The sequence below is a fragment of the Camelus ferus genome, unplaced genomic scaffold (genome assembly GCF_009834535.1).
Source record: "Camelus ferus isolate YT-003-E unplaced genomic scaffold, BCGSAC_Cfer_1.0 contig385, whole genome shotgun sequence".
Lineage (NCBI taxonomy): Eukaryota > Metazoa > Chordata > Mammalia > Artiodactyla > Camelidae > Camelus > Camelus ferus.
Genome location: NW_022589126.1, coordinates 432,882 through 452,528, shown reverse-complemented (window position 1 = coordinate 452,528; position 19,647 = coordinate 432,882). Strand labels below are relative to the sequence as shown.

Here is a 19,647-nt window from a genome sequence, read left to right as displayed (position 1 = left end):
CGTCCAGGTTTCTGTGACACAGGCCGTCTGACGGCGATAAAAAGCCGAGGCTTCTAAAGTCTCCGTCAGGGTGTCACCCCCCAATCTGGCCGTTAGAGGAGGAGATGGAAGGAAAATCGTTCGCCGTGAACGTCGCCAGTCCCCAGGGCTCTCGACACACACCAGTCAGAAGCCAGGAGCCGTGGGTGAGGGGGGAGCCGGCCCTCTGCTGCCACGAGGACCCCGGATGTGGAAAGGGAAGGCAGATTTTCCATGGCTGGACAAGACTTCCCAGCCCCTCCCTACTTCCTGCAGGTGGGCAGTAAGAAATCACACTTTTTTTTTTTTTTAAAGGACTCAAAACTGCTCAGGCAGACTGTGTAACCTAAGGTCGGAATGTCCCTGACCTGCTGGATGTTTCTGACTTGTTCGATCGTACAAATGAGTCATAAAAGTAACTCAAGGAGAAAGCATGTGGGGAAAACCCCTCTGGCGTCTCCAGCTGGCACAGCCTGCTCCGTGGCCTGGGCAGTTCCCTCAAAGCGGGGCGTCCCGGGGACTCGGGAGGGCGGTTTAGGGACCTGAGCACCTGGAGGTGGGGAAGGAGGTGCCCAGGGGCAGAGCCCGCCTGCTCGGTGGGGAACAGACAGCCGCAGAGAAGGCGGCCCGGCCGTCCGGGAGCCCCGTGGGCGAGCAGGAGGGTGGAGGCCGCCAGGCTGCCACCCCCCCCCGCCCCTGCGTTTCTCTGCTCTGAGTCACAGCGCGGCACAAAGCAGCGTGATTTGTAGATGGTTATAGGTACCTGCAGGCATCCAGTCCTCCCAGTTCACAGATACCAATCTGAATTGTTAATGGTGGAGATGAAAAAAAACAGCCACCCTGAAGTTAGGAAATTTGTACGGACTGTTTCCTCGGATGGCACCACACAGAAGACGCTCTGTTCTGTGGCGTCCAGGCCGCTCGCGGCCAGCTGGACGCCGGGCAGAGGTGTGAGGTCCCCGGCACCCACACGCCTGGGAGCCGGGTGAGGGGTCCCGGCCCGCCAGCGCGCGGTCTCCATCAGTGTGCTTTTCATCAGCGCCTTGGGCAGTTTTTAGGCTCAGAAAGTGTCGTGTTCTCGTGGTGGAAAATGGAGACAGTGCTTGTCTGGCTGCTGACAGCTTCTCACATCGTCCTCAAGGACGCGATGTCGCAAGGGCTGAGACGCGAGCCCTGCGAGCCGGGCCGTCTTGTGAGCGCAACCATTTCCTCCGCTGTAGGAAATCAGTAAGCGATTATCCTGGGACCGCAGCACACAGAGGACTGCCGGCCACCTTACACGTTTAAACTCAAGTTCCCTCCAGCTGTGAATGGGAAGGATTGCCGGCCATGTCAGCACACACGGGACGCTGCGGCCATGAGGTCATCAGCCGCCACTGCTGCCCCGACACTGAGCAGAGCAGCCACCCCCACCCAGCGGTGCCCTGAGGGGACTCTGGGCGGGAGAGGACAGGACACTGGCCCCAGAGAGCTCAGGTGCATGTCAAAGGGATGATTTCAACGAGCCCAGACTTTGCACCTTCCCATTCATAAAAAGCACCAAATTCCTTGAGATACCTGGTTTTCTTTAATTAACAGTGATATTTTAATGTTCTGACTACCTGGTCTTTGTTGCAAAGACTCCTGTCTCTCCTGGCTTCTCCCCTTGTCCGGGCGGGACGGCCTCTTACAGCCTCTGAGGGGCTGGCTGCCTCCCCTGCCTGAGTCCCCAGAAAGTCTGCCCAATAAGACACGGCTCTCAGTTTACAGGTTGTGCATTTTATCTCCACCAACACGATTCACAAGCTAAGTGTGCTCATGGGGACAGGGTAAGGGACACCCCTCAGAGGCACTGTCACGGGACTTCTGAGCTGACAGCCTCTCCTGTCCTCAACTCGGGGGAACGTCCTGGAGACGCAGCACTGGCTTCTAACTCGAGGTACAACCTTATTTTAAAAATAACATCAATTCCTTTTTTCTTAACGGCATGTTTTGAAAGTTAGGAATGGATATTAAATTTAACCAAACACGTGGAGAAGATCAAGTGACAGCTTCCTCTACTTCTGGTGAAAGTTATTAATACATTTTCTGATATGAAACCATCCCTGCCCCCGACTTAAAACTCACGTGACCGTGGCAGAATTACCCTCTGCGGGTGCTGGGTTCTGTCTGCCAACATCTTGGATTTTTGGGTATCAAAGTCAGTAAGACTGGCCAGGGGTGATTTTTTTTTTTTTTAAATTGAGGATATTTTTGTCCATTTTGATATCAATCTATTGCTTTATCTCAGCAAAACACACGTGGAGGCTTTTTCTCTGTCTCTCTGCTCCAGGGCAGTTTGCGGAGTATTCTGAGCTCTGGACTCCTGTCCCCCACACCCGTGGTTTCTGGACAGCTGGATTCTCCCTCTTAATTTGGACACAATTTATCACGTTCTGGGCTTGTTTTCTTAACGGAAGCCCTTTGTGCCTGTTGCGGAGTGGCATAATGACCAGTCTAGCAGCCGGGTGGGTCCTACCTGCGCAGACTCTCCCAGGCCCCGAGTCACCGTTGGGCACACAGCTCCGGTGCATTCCTGGGGGCGGCAGGTCAGGGACGGGCTCACGGTGAGGGCGTGGCTCGGGAGAGGGCTAGCCGGGGCTTGAACCCCGGTTCCCTGCCTCCTCGGTCTGAGCTGTCCCACCAGCCCTAAGGCCAGTGGGGCTCGGGTCTGCTCTTGGTCCCTGAATGCGGCCTTGCCCACTACCCTGCTGTGCTCCGGCAAATGCTGGGCTCTAGTGAGGAGCTGTGAGTGTTTTGGGATCCGCCACTGTGAACACCCTACTGCAAACCAGGACTCACAGACACCCCGGCCCGGGGACCAGGGTCCAGGGGCGGTGAGGTTTTGCATCCTTGTGGGAAGGGCTGGTCTGTGCAAACCGTTGGCGCCGCTGATCCCAGCATGTCAGTTGCTGTGTGTCTGAGACCTCACTCAAATATTCTCTCAGCTGTGCCATTTCTGGTCTGAGTATCGAGGGAAGAACTCATACGAGGAAGACATCAAGTGATGCTGACTTGGGAAATGTGAGATTAAAAAATAAGCTAGCCCGGCCAGAAGTGTCTCAGGGTTAGAGGTCCATGCCCGGGAGGACGGGCCCCGCGGTCCCTCTGCTGTGCACACGGCGCCCCCTGCCGGCACGACTGCGAGCCTGCAGGGCGGGGCGGGAAAGTGGGTCCTTGCAGGGAAATAACTGCCATTTTTGCAAATGCAGAGACCACTTCATTTCAGGATAGAATGTTTGCCAGTAAAAAGCTGGATTACTGAGTTGTGGAGACCCCTGACAGCCAGGTCCTACTTTCTAGTGGGTCCCAAATCTGCCTCCGCTCCCCACGCTGTGGGCAGGCACCAACCACCCTCTGCCCCGTAGAAGCTAAAAATAAATTAGTCTAAGGCAACGTATTCATAGAAAAGTTGCAGGAATGTGGTTTTAAATCGTCTTGGAGATAAAACTTGGAATGTGTTCTTTTATTTCCAGCCACTGAAACCATAGTAAAGAATCACGTGAGTTCATATCATGCACTTCGGAATTGAAATCCAAACCATTTGAAAGAACAAACAGAGGAATGTTTTTGGCAGGTGGGAGGTCTGAGCACTGAGTCAGTAACCACGGTCAATAAAACAGGAATGCCAGGTTAAATGGACACGCTGGTTATAATTTGCATCCCAATTTCAAAAACACTGACACACGGAGGAGAAAAAAGTCACAACAAAATGTTGCCGGTGGTCGCCTCGGGGTGGGAGCGTCGTGGAAATTTTCTTCTATTTTTCAGTCCTTCCATGTTTGCCTACAAAGAAAATGACTACTGCTAAAAGCGGGAAGAAGCAAATGAACGTTAGAGAAATGGCGGAGAACGGAGGCAGGTGTTGGAAACTGGGGGGTGTTGGAAACTAGGGGCCGTCGACCGTGGAGTCCAACCGTCGCCTTTCGCCGTAGGGCTCGGCTGTTGGCAGCAAAAACGAAACCGCAGAAGACAAACATCACATGGTATCTCTTATATGCAGAGTCTAAAAAAGTGACACAAACAAACTCATTCACAAAATAGAAACAGACTCACAGACGTAGAAAACACACTTGCGGTGACCAGGGAGGGGAAGCGGGGGAGGGATAAACTAGGAGTTTGGGATTAACAGATACGCCCTACTGCGTATAGAACAGACCAACAACGAGGTCCTCCTGGACAGCGCAGGGAACTGTATTCAGTACTTTGTAATGGCCTATGACGAAAAAGAATGTGAAAAAGAACATAAATGTGTGTAACTGAATCACTCTGCTGTACACCAGAAATTAACACAACGTTGTAAGTCAACTACACTTCAGTTAAAAAAAATTAAAAAAATAAAAAAGAAAGTTCGATACCGTGCTTTGGTGCAGCATCTCAGCTCCCAGACCCTCAAGTGCTGTGAAATATCACTATTTCACTATTTACCAAAACAAGACGCTATGGCCACGCCCGAGGCCTGCCCATGGAGACCTCCTGTAACAGGGAAACCGCGTCTCCGAGTCAGTTTCACAAATTTCTCCGTATTTCATCTGTGGGGAGAGCCTTCTCCGGGCCTCAACCCTGCAAAGAAAGGTGGAGTGTCCCAAGGGGGGGCATTCTGTGGTCTGGAGGGTACACCCTGACAGTCTGTCTGTGCAAAGATATGGCTTGCTCAGAGTTACAGAGGAGAGTAACCCCAGCCCCGGAATGCTGAGGTCTGGCCCCAACACGGGCGTGAGCTGGCTGCGAACAGCGCAGTGGCCCAGGTCCTGAGAGATTGACTTTGTAAATTCATCCGGGACAGCTTTGACTGAGAGAACGTTCATCCTGGGAGAACTTCCCACATGAGCAAATGCAGACACTGTGAAGATGCACATGGAGATGCCTCTGTAAGAAAAACACTTAAATTAGCATTTCACAAACCCAGCAAGCCGTCTTTAATTGAACCGAGCTTTTAAATCCCCATGTGGAAATTTCTGAGGTTTGAGGTAAGCGCTGAGTTCAATTTTTTGCACATGAACATCCAATTTTTTTCTGGCACCGTTTTTGAAAAAGGCCGCCCCTTCTCCATTGGGTTGCCCAGTGCCTCTGTCAAAAATCAGCAGAGCACAGCTGTGTGGCCCGTTTCCAGGCTCTCTGTCCCACCCTGATCCGCATGTCTGTTCCATGGCCAGTCTCCCGCCATCCTGACTCCTGCCGCTTCGCAGTAAGTCCTGGTGTCGGCAGCATCCGCCCTCCGATTTGTTCTTCTTTTCCAGGATTGCTTTGGCTATTCCAGTCCTTTGCTTTCCATACACATTTTAGAATCAGTTTGTCTGTAAAAAGGCTCGCAGGGCTACACGGTTGGGACCGCAAGGAATCTACAGATCAAACCGGAAAGAGCCGACACCTTGGCAGTAAGTCAGTCTCCTGGTCCATGGACATTGTATAGCTTCCCAGCTGATCTACTGCGCTGGTGTTTTGTGGTTTTCAGCACATGAATCCTGCGTGTTTTCTGAGATGTGCACCTGAGCGCTTCATTTCTTTGAGGCCACTGTAAACGATACTGCTTCTTCAGACGTTACATTCTGGCTTCATCACTGCTGTACAGCAGCATGATAGCCTTTATATTGACGTTCCTCCTGCGACCTTTCTAAATGCGCCTGTTAGTTCTGGGAGCCTTTTTCGGTAATTATGTGGGATTTTCCGCTAGACTATTCATGTCATCTGCCAACAGACTGTATTTTTTCCTTTCACATCTGTAGCTTTTAATTCCTTTTTCTTGCCCTACTGCACTGGCTAGGACTTCCAACGTAGCTCCAATCGTTTGCTGAGAGTCGGGGTTTTTCCATGAATTTTGTCACACACATTTTTTTTTTCTGCATCTACTGAGATGATCATATGACTGTTCTTGTTTAGTCTGTTAATACGGTGGATTCGGTTAACTGTTTTTTCCCCACGTCTTTCAACCTATAGGGAGCACCTCCATCTCTGGTTTCTCTGCAGTGTGTCTGCCGATAGGACTGGCTTTTTACCACCTTGCTTCCTGTGGGGACCCCCAAGCGCATGCTCACTGTCAAGGGCAAACTGGCACAGAAGCGGGTCAGATTAAGATCAGGTGACAGGTGCCTCCATCAGGAGACCCGCAAGGACTGGCTGCTTCTCTCTCTCACGTTGTCCGTTGTGGCTGATTGATGTTCTGTCCTTCGTTATGGTCAAGCTGTCATCCCTCGTCTGCCTCCAACCATTAGCTGGACACCCCTGCAAGGAGAAGCAGGCCCTCTGGTCACTGGGTTTCCCAGGGGCAAGATTTGGACGGGGCAGCCAGGACTGACAACTTGTCACCTCTTTTCCAGGTTTTGGAGCTGTTCCCGGGCCCCTGCCAGTGCTGATCAGTCACACTCCTGGTGTCATCACACACTCGCGGCTGCACGCACACTTCGTGAGCGTTACCGTTCCTGATTTGATTTCAAACGCCCCATCTCTGAGCCAAGTGAGCCTCTTCAAACTGGCTTCTGAGTCAGGTGATCACAAATTGCTTCCTTGCTTGAGAAACGGTCCAGGCTTACCTCGTGCGTTTTCTGTCACAGACCTGAAGTCAGGAATTCCAGCGGTTCCTGGTTCTTCTTGGTTGGAAATGGTGTCTACAGACCCGAATCTAGGGGCCAGGGCTGCGCATCGCTACTGGGTTGCTTCTAGGCCTTTTCCTGGTGGACACACGTAGAAATATGTATTTTCCTTAAAAAAAATTTGTCGTCCCCACGGCCCTTCTCTCCTAAAGTTCATGGAATCCATGTAGGTCCCTCGCTGGCCAACGGGACTGGGAGCCCTGCGGAGTGATGGCAGCTCCCAGGACACCAGGTGGGAGGCACCGTGGCCTGAACTTGAGCAGGAAAATTAACCACGTCACCGGGGGTGGGGTGGGGTGGGGGGGACAGACGCTGGACCAGAACCTGTCTCACGTGCAAGAACTTTCCTCTCAACTCTTTGGGCACAAAAACAGTTTCTGTGCAAGCTGAAAACCAGTGATCAAGTGAACCTGACTGACCACTGGGGAGGAGGGTGGAGGAGGGCGGAGGTGCACAGACATGGATTGGGGCCGGCTGCGACCCGCTGAGGGGGAGACAGGGCCCCGGGGACAGTGCCAGGCCCACAGCACTGTTTCTGCCCGTTTTGATGGCGACACCAATTCCGAATGCACGAGGATTTGCACAACTTCGATAAGAAAGTTTAAAGTCTGTATAAACAACGTTTCCAACGTCTTAAAGGTGAAAACAAAACAGACACGTGAGTAATAAGAAGAAATATGTTTATACAACTGCGCTTCATTAACTCAGTTCTAGGCAATATATTACACGAGGGGAGATTCAGTGAAGCCCACAGGGTCCCGCCGCTGTGAGCACCGGGCCAGACGGCTTGCGGTGCGTCCCCCGGTGGCCTCTCCAGCTCCCGAGCAGGGTCCCTGAGCCCAGGCCCGGTCAGCTGGGGCTAAGACAGTGCGGGGATGAAATACTGCAGGGAGACGTCCTCATGGAGCAAGTCGAAGTGCACCATCTTGTTGCTCACAATATCTAGGGAGAGAGGACGGCCAGCATCACCGGGGAGGCCCGTCCCGCACACTGCAGCCCCGAGCCCTGGATAGTGCAGGGACCCAGAGGACCGACGGCTGGACACTCCTCAGGACCGCGCGGGGCCAACACCTAGGGGCGGCCACCCTCCTCCCGAAACATCCTTGGCAAGGGAGCCCTTCCTCATGCGTGATGGAGGCATGGTGGAGCCAGAGCAGGCGTGAACCTGAGGGGGACGGGCCAGCCAGAACCGGGAGGCCACGGCGAGCGGCCGGGAGTGGGGACTCGGGCCAGTGCGGACCCGGTTCAGACACAGGGAGGAAACAAACACAGAGACGGGAACGCTGTACACCCCATGGGGTCCGGGACAGGCCGCCTGCTCTCAGTGGCCTCTCTCGGGGCCCAGATCACCCCCAACAGTGGCCACAGGCCTCGGGGAGCCGAGCGCCCTGCAGGCGTGTCCTCCTGTCTCAGGAGAGCCCAGAACACCCGACCACCCCACACCCCAGAAAACGGGGCCACGCGACTAGGCTGCGTTACGAGACCCTGTGAGAGCCCAGCTGATCAGGGCGTCTGAACGGGCGGGGCACGCTCACTGCACGTGGCCTTGGCGGGGTTCCCCTGCTGCCCGGCGAGGAACTGCAGCAGCTTCCGGACATCAACATGCACTTCAGTCATCCGTTCTGGGTCGTGGTCTTGAGAGGCGTGTCCAGAGGCTAAAATGACAGGAGCATTTACCACACAGGACCCGCAGGGTGACAGGGAACCCAGGGGGACAGTCCAGCCCACCCCGACCGCAGCAGCCCGCGGAAACCCTGCAGGGGGCCAGCACACTCACTTGTGGAGCAGGCGTTTACGGAGCCCTGACTCTTCCAAGTCTCATGCTAATCTCTGGGGAACTTCCCTTACAGGGACCTGAAACACGACCCACGCTCTCTCTCTGGGTCAGAAGCGGGTGTCTGGGCCCTCGTACGCACTGGGGGCTCAAACACAGACAGCCGCACGAGGCCTCTGGTTTTACATGGAGCGAAAAGGAAGACAGCGTCCTTCCAGCTCTGGGAAGGCTTCCAAGGTGAGACCCCCTTTGACATGCATTAAACAAAGCGACGGGGCCCGAAGTCTGTCACTTCGCACCAGCATCACAAAGCTTCGTGTGCCCGGCCGCACTGCGCGCCAGCGGCTCCTCTCAAGGCCCCTGCAACGCTCCCGGAACTGCCGTGGTAAGTAACCCGCCTATACAGACTGTAACTGAGGGTGTGAGATGCCTTGTGACATCTGCCTGGAGCACACGCAGGACTAAGACGGTTTTCACACGAGTGAGCACCTTCCCCTGGAGCCTCGGCCTCGCTCCCCAACGGCCCGGCCACCCTGGCAGCTCGGCCGCAACGCTCACTGCCCACTGAACTGAGCGCAGGGTCCCGCGACAGAACTGGTCATGTTAGCCCCGTTTCTGACTCTGCCCAGGCCCAGGGAAGGGGCTGCAGTCTGCAGGGGCAGGAGCAGGAGGCCAGGAGCTGGAAGGGCCTGGGAGGCTGTCTCCTCCCACCCCAGACCAGACCCCAGCTCCTCGGGGCGGCGGGCCAGCGTCCCCACCACGCCGCAGAGTCAGCGACACCTCGTTCCCGCCCTGAGCACGAAACACGCTCAGCCCAATTTCACCCATTTCCCACGGAGAGACCTCGGGCAGGCGTCACCTGAAACGATGAACTTACCACGAGCAAAACACAGCCCACCAGGAAGCTCACCTGGTGGCGGATTTCCCAGATCTTTAAAGTGGGTTGTGACAGACACTAGTTCGGTTTCTATTCTCAAGTTCAATTCTCCATTTAGGTTTGCTTCAATAATCTGCAAATTGAGTATTTTACAGTCTTAGAAAATGAAAGCAAAAGGGGGAAGAAAAGAAACATGGACATTAGCTTCCAGCAGACCAGGTGACCAGACAGCTCCACAAAACCCAGGCCCTTCCGACAGCTCCCAGCCCGCACAGCCCCGGGACAGGGCGAGGCCGGGCCTGAGAAGCAGCCCCACGTGGGTCTCGGCACACGCGGGGCCGCTGTCCCCTTCCATCCGGGACTCCAGGCCGCAGCAGCCACTCCACATAAGTCTGACAGTATGACTTGTGCAAGCACTCCAGGTGAGAGACCCCCCGATGATCTGACCTAAGCCACCGTGCTGACTCACCTCCCCTGGGCCCAAAGAGCAAACAACCGGACCCTCCTATTAACGGCCCTCCCGTCTCCCTCCTGGGCCTCTCAGAGCCCCTCGGGAGGCCCCCAGGAGGTGCCCAAGGGAGCCTCCCGCCTGACAACTGGATCCACAGCCAGGCCTGCTGCTTCCTTGAGTCCACATCGAGTGAGTTACAGTGAAGCCTACAAGGAGGAGGTCCTGAAAGCAAGCTACTCTAACGGAGCACGACTGCACAGATAGAACGGCCCCCAGTTTCTAGGCTTCAGGAAACCTGGAATTCCAGAGATCTCTCGAGGCTGAACTTCACTCCAGGTCCATGTGCGAAGACCTATTCGCTGCCTACTGAGTGCCAGCCCCGCAGGGGCGGCCACACAGGTGGCCAGACAGCCCCCCTTTCCTGGAAGCCACCCGTTCAGGAGGGGCTCAGGAGGGGTTCCGAGATGCTAACAGAGTGGCTCAGGACAGGAGGGTCTTCAGGCTGGGGGGAGGGGTGGGGAGCAGGGCTGGGAGTTATGATAAACAGTGAGAGAGGCTAAGCGTTCTCCAGGCCCAGGCTGGGGAGGCGAGGCCAAGAGTGACGGGGCAGAGACAGAGCCGGGAAGATCCGGCACCGTGGGGGGTCCGGAGTTCTGCAGGTGACGGGGCTGCCGGCGGTGAGAACCATGTCTACACTTTGCAGGTGGATGGTGGTTTCTCAAAGACCCAGGGACACAATCGAGTGAGTTCTCGGGGAGTGAGTGAGGAACTCGGAGCACCCCAGGAGGGGACGAGGGAGCCTGCACAATCCCCCATCACTGTCCCACACAGCCTGTCGAGACAGCGGCAGTGAGCAGACCTTCACAGACGTAAACGGGAAGTAAACGTGTCCCCAGACCTGGCCCAGGAGGAGAGGGGTGTGTTCTGGGGGCTCTGTCCTCGGCCACTGGGGCATCTGGCAGGTGGACAGGACATTTGGCCAGTGTCAGTGGTCATAAAATAATATGCAAGTTAGCAGATGAAATACGTAATATTTTGCCCAAAACTTAAGGACAAAAGGGTAGAAGTGCCAAATATATATATATGTATATATAACATTTATTTTTATTTTGGAGGGAGGGAAATCAGGTTTATTTATCTACTTTTAGAGGAGGTGCTGGGGATGGAACCCCAGCTAAGCACGCGTTCCACCACTTGAGCTACACCCTCCCCCGAATACATCCTTAACACACCGCCCATGTGGACAGGAGGCACGAGGCGGGCGCGAGTGAGGAGAGCCGAGCGCACTGGACAGGTCTGGAAAGGCGCCTTACGCCCGCAGGCTCCCACCCAGAGGCCCGGCCCCGGCGCACCGAGGGCACCCAGCTCCCCCCAGGCCAGGTTCCTCCCGGGACCCGCGGCCCACACCGAATGCTTGGGAGCCCTCTTGAGAGAAGTTGGAGCTTACCAGGTGGTTGCTAATGTTTTTCATCTTTTCCACAACGCTCTTCATGGTCTTCAAGACCGGTAAATAAATACTAACCTATAAAGCCAACGAGAAACATCCCAAGTATTAACAATCTTACCACGGCCAAGTTCTGACAGGTGCTCACGTGTGGAACGTGTGTATATGCTTAAAAGCTCTGAATCCGTGTTTTTAAATTGCCTGAATAAAGTCCTTTTTAAACTATGCATAGAAAAATAATCCTACAACTTCACTAACTCAGGCCTGCCTCCGGCTGGCTCGGGGACCACACCCCGGGGCGTTCTTCTGGGTCGGGGCCCCGCAGAGGCCGCCCCGAGGGGTGCACGCCCAGACTCAGGGCCGTCCCCGCCGCCGGGTAGATGCCTTCTAGTAAAAGCCAGGTAAGTGTTCCATTCAGTATATTTTCATGATCTCTCCTTCCACCAATGGTGCCCTTAGTGGCTCTGGATTCCCATCAGGGGAAGCAGAGCGGCCTCCCTCGGGGCCCGGACGCCTCCGGGACCCACTCCTCACAGGACAAGGACAACAGCGAGCTCTGTGACGCCCAGGCCGGGGCAGCCCCTCCTGGTCGGTACAAGAGCCTCCGAACACTACTTTCGTGCGGCTGAGGTGCCAGCATCCAGGGCAGTCTCCCTGACCTGTGGAGGGCGCGGCATTTCCATCACACACGGCGCTGTTCTAAGGTGTTCTATGTAAACAGCAACGGGCAAGTACATCCACGTTTTTTCCTGGCGCATCCTTTAAAAATGGACACCACTTTCTTCTCAGGTACCGTACAACTGTTCAACAAAATGTGCGGCGAGACTCCGGCTAACATCCGAGAGCTCAGATCCCTGCACCAACACGAGCGAGCGGCAGGGCCCCAGGCGTCACTCACGTCTGCGGCTGGGACGGTGGGTTCCTGCAGGTCCCTCCACAGCCTTCTCGGAATAACCTTCACGGGGATGTCGTGTGTCACCACGCGACTACTGCTCGACACAGATAACTGGAGAGAGAAGAAATGAAAGATGTTTTTATAATGTCAATACTTAAAATAAGCAAACAAAAGAGAACTTAAAGACACGAAACAGGTGACACCAAATCCAAGAGAACGTTAGCGGGTTCATCGTCATCCAGTGGGCACACAGCACGGTGCGCATGCTTGGTGCTGGGTCCTGGGGTGGGGGAGTGGGCAGGGTGGTGGACAGACAGGCGTGTCCCTGGGGCACTAAGGGTCAGTAAGGAGGAAAAGGACACAGGAAGCCGGACGGGTTGCCCGTTGCACACTCATGAAGGCCTTGAGGGAAGTCGACATGGGGAGCATGTGAGGAGGGTCTCAGACTGGGAGGGCCTGTCTGAGCGGGGAGGGCTCGGGTCGCACAGGAAGGAGAGGCTGCCAGCCGCGGGACAACGAAGGCGAGGGGGACGGCACGGGTGAAGCCCGGAGAAGGGACAGGGGCCGTTCTGTGAGCTCGGGACCCCCAGGGCACTGCAGAGGTCACACTGCTGAAAAGATAAACCAGGCCTGACTGTGCAGGGGGTCTGCGAGCCTTGAGAGAGACCAGCATATCCTGCACGTCACTGGCTGGCTGGTCCCTAGGCACTGGAGAGCCACAGCACTGACACGGGGCTGTGAAACCCTATCCACTCTAACTGCCCAGCAGCCTGACCGCAGGGAGCCCAGGGCGAGCGAGGAGGAAAAGCCGAGGACTCCTCCTCCTCTGAGCATGGAACCCAACACGCGCTCCCGCGGAGAATAAGGTGGTACCACACGGAAAGGAGGAGGGCAAGCCGGGTGGAGGCGGCCCGCGCTCAGCACGGAAGGAAGAGGCGGCTTCAGAGGGAGAAGGGGAGAGACCATGGAGCGCCCCCGCACCACCCACGTCTGGTCTGGTCATAGCGAAGAACCGGACATGCCCACAGCCACTCCGAGCGCAGGGGTTGGCGACGTGGCTCCAGGACGGCTGGGCCGCCTTGAAGGGCGTGGGATGTGCTGGTGGAGGCGTGAGCTTGTTCTCTGTCCCGGGGCACGTGTGCCCTGGAAGAGCGTGCATTACCTGTCATCGCGGATGAATGACGGACTGGGGAGCAGAGGTCACCGAACACGGAAGTGTTAACAGCAGATGAGGCGGGGGGGGTGCAGAACACTTCAAAGGTGGAAGTGGACAGAAAGCGGCGTTTCTAGACTAGGTGGCAACACCATGGACAAAAACGGAGATGCGCGGACACACGGGCCTGAGAAGACGCAGAAGTGTCACGTCGTGGGAAAAGCAGCTGCCTCGCTGAGCATCACCCCGTCACCGGAGTATTTAAACACGTCTTCCTACGTAACCCGACTCCAACGGAGAACGACTGTCTGTGTAGAGCTTTCATTTCAATAAGACCGACCAGCCCCCCACACGCTGTGGAAGCCCAGGGTCACAGCCATGCCTGACTCCTGGGAGTGTCAGGAACCCTCCCCGCCAGCTCACCAGCTCGATGGAAACCGTGAGGCAGGGGAAGTGCTTGTTGGTCAGCTTGACTTTCAGGGCTCTGGCATTCTGGGCAGTCTTCAAGGCTCGAGACAGATTTTCCGACGTTAGCTCTAGGTAAATCTCGTTGTTTTCCGCGGAGACGCCTTCCATCTGAAATTCGCTGAAGAAGTTCGCCTAAGGGGAGAGAAGGGGGACATCTGTGCCCTTTCCGGCGGCACGCGGGGGGCCCGCAGGCCTCTCGGGAGCTCCCACTCACCTGTTCCAGCTCACACCACATGCTCACCCCGCCGCTGGCCACCTTGTCAGAGAGCACGAAGTTCAGCTTGTCGGGGCTGATGCGCAGAGTGCAGGTTTTGGCAAGCTTGGCTATCATGGTGCTGACTCCTACAGCAAGCGGCTACAGTCAGGAGTTACTAAGAGGCCGCCACCCTCGCCCGCAGAGCTCCCAGCTCGAGCCGCGAGCTTCAGGGGGGAAATGACGTTCACACCGGTACCCACGGGGTAGCCTGCAATTCCGCTGAGGTCACGCCAGCCTCTCAGCAACCCCGCCAGGTCGGCGTCACACGCCAGTGTTGGAATAAGGAGGTTAGCTGGCGCCTAGTGGGCGCATTCCTTCCTTCCACACACACCCGGGCGCTGGAGGGGTCAGCGCGGAGCTGGGCACGGGGGGCGGAGGGACCCACGGGCCGGGCTGTGAAGGGAGGTCTGCGCGGGATAAAGCTGTCTGTCGCGGCGGTAAGGAAAGCCACGCGATAGGACTAAAGTTCTAGAAACAACCCCTGGCACTTGCTCCCCACCAGGCCCGCCCCCGTCCCCTCCCGGTCTCCGCCCTCCACCCCTGGCCCCGCCCTCCGCCCCCAGCCCCGACTCCGCCCCCAGCCCCGGCCCCGCGCCCTCAGCCCCTGTCCCCGACCTCCAGCCCCAGCCCCGCGCCCTCAGCCCCGGTCCCCGCCCCCAGCCCCGACTCCGCCCTCCAGCCCCGGTCCCCGCTCCCAGCCCCGGCCCCGCGCTCTCAGCCCCGGTCCCCGACCTCCAGCCCCCGTCCCGCGCCCCCAGCTCCGACTCCGCCCTCCAGCCCCGGCCCCGCGCCCTCAGCCCCGGTCCCTGACCTCCAGCCCCGGTCCCCGCCCCCAGCCCCGACTCCGCCCTCCAGCCCTGGTCCCCGCCCCCAGCCCCGAACCCGCGCCCCCAGCCCTGGTCCCCGCCCTCCAGCCCCGGTCCCCGCCCCCAGCCCCGACTCCGCCCTCCAGCCCCGGTCCCCGCCCCCAGCCCCGAACCCGCGCCCCCAGCCCTGGTCCCCGCCCTCCAGCCCCGGTCCCCGCCCCCAGCCCCGACTCCGCCCTCCAGCCCCGGTCCCCGCCCCCAGCCCCGACTCCGCCCTCCAGCCCCGGTCCCCGCCCCCAGCCCCGACTCCGCCCTCCAGCCCCGGTCCCCGCCCCCAGCCCCGAACCCGCGCCCCCAGCCCCGGTCCCTGACCTCCAGCCCCGGTCCCCGCCCCCAGCCCCGACTCCGCCCTCCAGCCCCGGTCCCCGCCCCCAGCCCCGAACCCGCGCCCCCAGCCCTGGTCCCCGCCCTCCAACGCGTGTCCCCGCTCTCCAGCCCCGGCCCCGCGCCCACGTTCCCTCCCGCATCCTCCCGCGAGTCCCGCATCCCCGCGCGCCCTCGTCCCCTCTGGCCCGGCGCCCACGTCCCCGCCCGCCCGGCCCCAGCCGCGCCCCCTACCACTTTCCGGGCCTCCCTCCCTCCTACCCTCCTCTCCGCGGCCCGGGACCCACGCGACCCCCACTCACGCGTGAAGTGGTTCAGACAGGCCGCGTCCACGATCTTGGCCCGAAACTTCATGGCGGAACCGGGCCGGCGCGGGGCCTCCCTCGGCGGCGGACTGAACTGAGTCCCTCCTTAAGCGTCCCGCCGGAAACGCCGCCGCGCCCATTGGTTCCGCCGGCTCGGCCCGGCCTACCTCGTGGGTGGGGTCACGCCCGGAGTAGGAGGGGTCTTCCGGCCACGCCCCCGGAGGAGGCAGGGTCTTCCGGTCGCATACCCGAAGGAGGGAGGCGGGATTTTCAGGCCACGCCCCAGAGGAGGCGGGGTCTCCAGGCCACGCCCCCGGGAGACGGCGCGTCAGCTCCTGCAGACCCAGGAGACCTGCACCTGCCGCAGGTGGGAGACGTGGCTCTGAGGATTCACTTTGAAGGAACTTTGTGACGCCTATTCCCATTCTGGTTTAGAGCACCAAGGATAAAGCCTATCCTTTATAAAGTGCTGAGTTGTCACTTAAATGTGCACCTCGCTGACGCGGGGCCCCTTAGAACCCCCTCCTGCTCGGCAGGTGGTGCTGGTGCCGCGCACCTGCTGGATGATGGCCTTACGCCGTCTCACGTTTAAAAGGTTAAGTCGTGGTGAGGGCAGGATGTTTACAGGGCACCGGTGCGAAGTGATGAGAACTCCGCGGTTTTGTCTCTGGACGAACCAGAGCCTGTTAAAACGCTTACAGCATGAATGATACAAATGACGCAGAATGTTAAAAAGCAAAATGGGAAACAGAGCTTGGGTTTTCAGAGGCAAGATTATCCGTGTTAGGAATGTTTTATTTTCAGTGTGCTTTGTGCATGGAAACCTGCTTTTACCTTGACATACAGAATCACGATTTGAAAAATAATAATAGGTTATTTTAAAAGCCCCAAATACAAAAATTACAAACAATTCTGCCTATTTTGAGACTATCGTATGAAGATAAAGTCCAATCTATGTTGTTACATAACAGGTGTTAGCCAAACCAAATGTGACTGATGTCACATTTAAATTTTTTATTAACAAAACATGATTTTTCATTACCTCATAAATTAATTTTAAGATACATAAATCATTAAATGAGGTGGTTGTTATGGAGGTCATGAAAATGATTAAAAACTGTACCTAAATACACTTTGTAAACAATATTTCCTAATATATTATATTTACTTTAAATCACTTAATTTTTCTCCATTAAAAATGATTTTTTTTAGGCATAACAATAACGGTGGTGTTGGGTGTTGTGGGGAAAATTGTGCATAGATGACAGTTGTTTTGTTCGAGAGTAAAAAAAATTAAAACTCTTTGGGAATAGTAACAAAATTATTTTTTAACTTCCTAAGATAGATGATTATACATTCTGCCTAGGCAAAGACCTGAATGACATAGGGACTTTTGATCCAACAAATATAAAATTAAGCTGTAAGTCTCTTTTCTTGAAAGAGAATAGGAATCTTATTTTTTCTTGCGGTCTTCTTAAATAGGTTTAGCAAATTAATGATCCAACAATTTTGGTATTGGTAATTACATACAGTGACGCTACTTGCCTACATTTTTTCCCAGGTGATTTGGAAGCAGGGAATGGGGTTGCTAGCACTCTCTAGATGCCTGTGTGCCGGTGCAACATATATTCATATTGTTGTTGGTCTAGTTAATAAATTGCCTTCTAATTAAAAAAACGGGCAAACCTCAGGGGTTAGTAATTCGGGATGATCTGCGGAGCAGGGTTGGTTTTATTCATTAGGTTTGCTGTGCAGGGAAATGCCCTTGTCTTGGAAACGGAAGTGTGATGAGAGTGAAGCCTAGAAAACCTCAGGCAGGATGTGGCTTTCGGAGGAAGGGACTGACCTTTCTATAGCGGCAAAGACGTGACCTCTGCCTAGTTAAGCATCGTGTGTTTACTGCTGTCACCCAAAGCTGCAGCCGTCAGTGTCTGTGCGCACTGGCTCACCCCTCCAGTGCCGGGGAAGACAGTTTGCAGCCCTGTTGTTGCCAGCTGGTGTTGGAAGCATCACCCAGGGGAAGAGAGACGGCACAGCTCAGGGGTTCTGCATCAGATCGAACAGGTGATATCTGTCTTTGGTTTTTTCTTTTACATCGGAAGACTGTGAATCAGGAGAAGGCACACTGCAGTGGTGGTTGGAGGGGGTGGAGGTGCACGAAGACCGGCCCGTGAGAGCAGACCATGCAGTCTGTTCAGGGTCCGCCACCACCACTGGTGCCTTAGCAGAGACCGGTGGGAAAGCGGAGGGGGTGCCCAATGGAAGCGGTGGTCTGGGGAAGATGGGGAGACACCAGCTAGCAGTGGGGCGTCCCGTGTGACTGGGTGGGGAGCACACTTGGGTCTCTGCTGGATCCAGGTTCTCAGTAGGGACGAAAATGAGGAAAGCTGTCGGTTTCTTAACTGGCCACTTGGGGCCAACTGCTGTGAGGTGAGGGGGGGAATTGTGTGGCTTCTGGACTGGTTTCTGGAGATGGAGGTCTGGCTTCCTACAACTCTGACTTTATTTAATTAATCTATTTATACTGAGGTATAGTCAATTTCCAATGTTGTGTTAATTTCTGGAGTAAAGCATGGTGATTCAGTTATGCATGTGTATCTATCTATCTATCTATCCATCCATTCTATCTATCTATCATCTATCTATCTATCTATCTATCTATCTATCTATCTATCTATCTATCTATCTATCTATCTATCTATCTATCTATCTATCTATCTATCTATCTATCTATCTAATCTTTTTCTATTCTTTTTCATTATGAGCTATGACAAGGTAGTGAAAATCCTGGCTGGCGTCCGGGGCTGGTTGCTGCAGGTGGTGGGTCGGAGTTCCAGCACTGACCGTGGTCTGGCGCCGTCTGTGTGTTCAGCCTCTTAGGCTGCCAGCCCTCAGCTGGGCGTATGCGAAGCTGCCTGTGCCGTGTGCACTGTGTTCCCGTAGATATAAACCCATTTCTGAATATCGCAATATTTCTTATATCAGAAGTAGACTCTTGTCTGTTCCACTGGTCTGTCAACTGCCGTCCACGGTTTATTGTTTTATATCATGATTCTGAGACACCAGCTCCAATGCATGAGATTTCCTCCCCACACACCAAGCGATTCTCCAGCACCCGCTGGGTGGCTTACAATTCAAGACCAACATGATGTTCCTGGGGGTCGCATCAGACCACACAGGTCCCACCAGACTGTCCCCCCACCACCGACTTCAGATGACAGTCACAGGTCCAGGATGTCACCTGTGCTTCTGACCAACTGGCTATAAACTGAGGTGCCCATGGTCCCCTCCTTGGATTTCCTTATTTTGCCAGAGCAGCTCTCAGGACTCGGAGAAACACTTTACTTTCTAGATGGCTGGTTTATTATGAAAAGCTAGAACCCAGGAACAGACAGAAGAGATGAACAGAACAAGGTCTGGGGAGGGCGTCAAGCTTCTGTGAGCCCCCACTGCCCCCTAATCTCCACGTGTTCACCCACGAATCTCCGGGAGCCCCATCCTCTTGGGGTTTTGTGCAGGCTTCTTCACATAAGCACGACTGATGACCCTCACGTGATTGACTGATCATTGCCCATTGGCAAGCCGTGCAACCTCCAGCTCCTCTCCCCTGCCCGGAGGTCAAGGTTGGGGCAGAGAGTTCCCACCCTCTGATCACTGGCTATTTCTCCAGCAACCAGCCCCCAGGCTGTGCAAACGTCACCTCGTTCACATGACAAAAGACACCTTGATCGGTCTTCCCACTTAGGAAATCCGGAAATCTGTAGCATTCTAGGAGCTGTGTGTCAGAAACTGGGAAGAAAACCATATATGTATCTCTTATTGTAACTCGAAATATGACAGTGATAGAGCCATTTACCTTTGTTGATTGTCTCTTTCAGAGGCTCCCTGGCTTCCTGTTGAGTTTATATTTCCAGAAGAAACTTTAGAGCCAATTTGGTTCAACAGACAACACTTCGGTTTCTTAGTATAGGTTTTAAAAACTTTATAAAATTGAGAATATCAAACATAGATAAATGTAGACGGAACAGTATGACATGAATCTGTTACTGAACCGAAGTTTGCGTGCTCGGCACCCAGGGAGGCCAAACAAACCTGCATGTCAGAGTTTGGAGCAGAGAGGGGTTTATTGCAGAGTCAAAAGGAGGGTGTGCTCAAAACACCCGAACTCCCTGATGGTTTTCAGGGGGAAAAAAAAATTTTTTTTTTTT

At 55.4% G+C, this 19,647-nt stretch overlaps 1 protein-coding gene across 3 annotated transcripts; it reads right to left on the bottom strand.

The window, feature by feature from the left end:
- Window positions 1-7,289: 7,289 nt before the first annotated feature.
- Window positions 7,290-15,592, bottom strand: HUS1 (HUS1 checkpoint clamp component). 3 transcript variants are annotated; one of them, XM_032476329.1, is made up of 9 exons: window positions 15,437-15,571; window positions 14,145-14,351; window positions 13,903-14,030; window positions 13,644-13,820; window positions 12,071-12,178; window positions 11,176-11,250; window positions 9,311-9,410; window positions 8,162-8,281; window positions 7,290-7,568 (listed from the first exon to the last, which is right to left on the bottom strand). In XM_032476329.1, the coding sequence occupies exons 3-9, from the start codon at window positions 14,017-14,019 to the stop codon at window positions 7,486-7,488; spliced, it is 780 nt and encodes a 259-aa protein (XP_032332220.1). In that variant the 5' UTR covers window positions 14,020-14,030; window positions 14,145-14,351; window positions 15,437-15,571; the 3' UTR covers window positions 7,290-7,485. The 3 variants fall into 3 exon arrangements, with proteins under 3 accessions (XP_032332220.1, XP_032332218.1, XP_032332219.1); XM_032476327.1 differs by lacking the exon at window positions 14,145-14,351 and having other exon boundaries at window positions 15,437-15,592; XM_032476328.1 differs by having other exon boundaries at window positions 13,903-14,351.
- Between the last annotated feature and the right edge of the window lie 4,055 nt (window positions 15,593-19,647).

Excerpts from the sequence above, each read along its gene's own strand:
- HUS1 (XM_032476327.1), bottom strand. The coding sequence starts at position 15,488 with ATGAAGTTTCGGGCCAAGATCGTGGACGCGGCCTGTCTGAACCACTTC. Across the intron at positions 11,251-12,070 it reads CCACCGTCCCAGCCGCAGAC|GTTAGTATTTATTTACCGGT; the intron begins GTGAGTGACGCC and ends TTGGCTTTATAG. Across the intron at positions 7,569-8,161 it reads CCCCGCCAAGGCCACGTGCA|ATATTGTGAGCAACAAGATG; the intron begins GTGAGCGTGCCC and ends CTCTCTCCCTAG.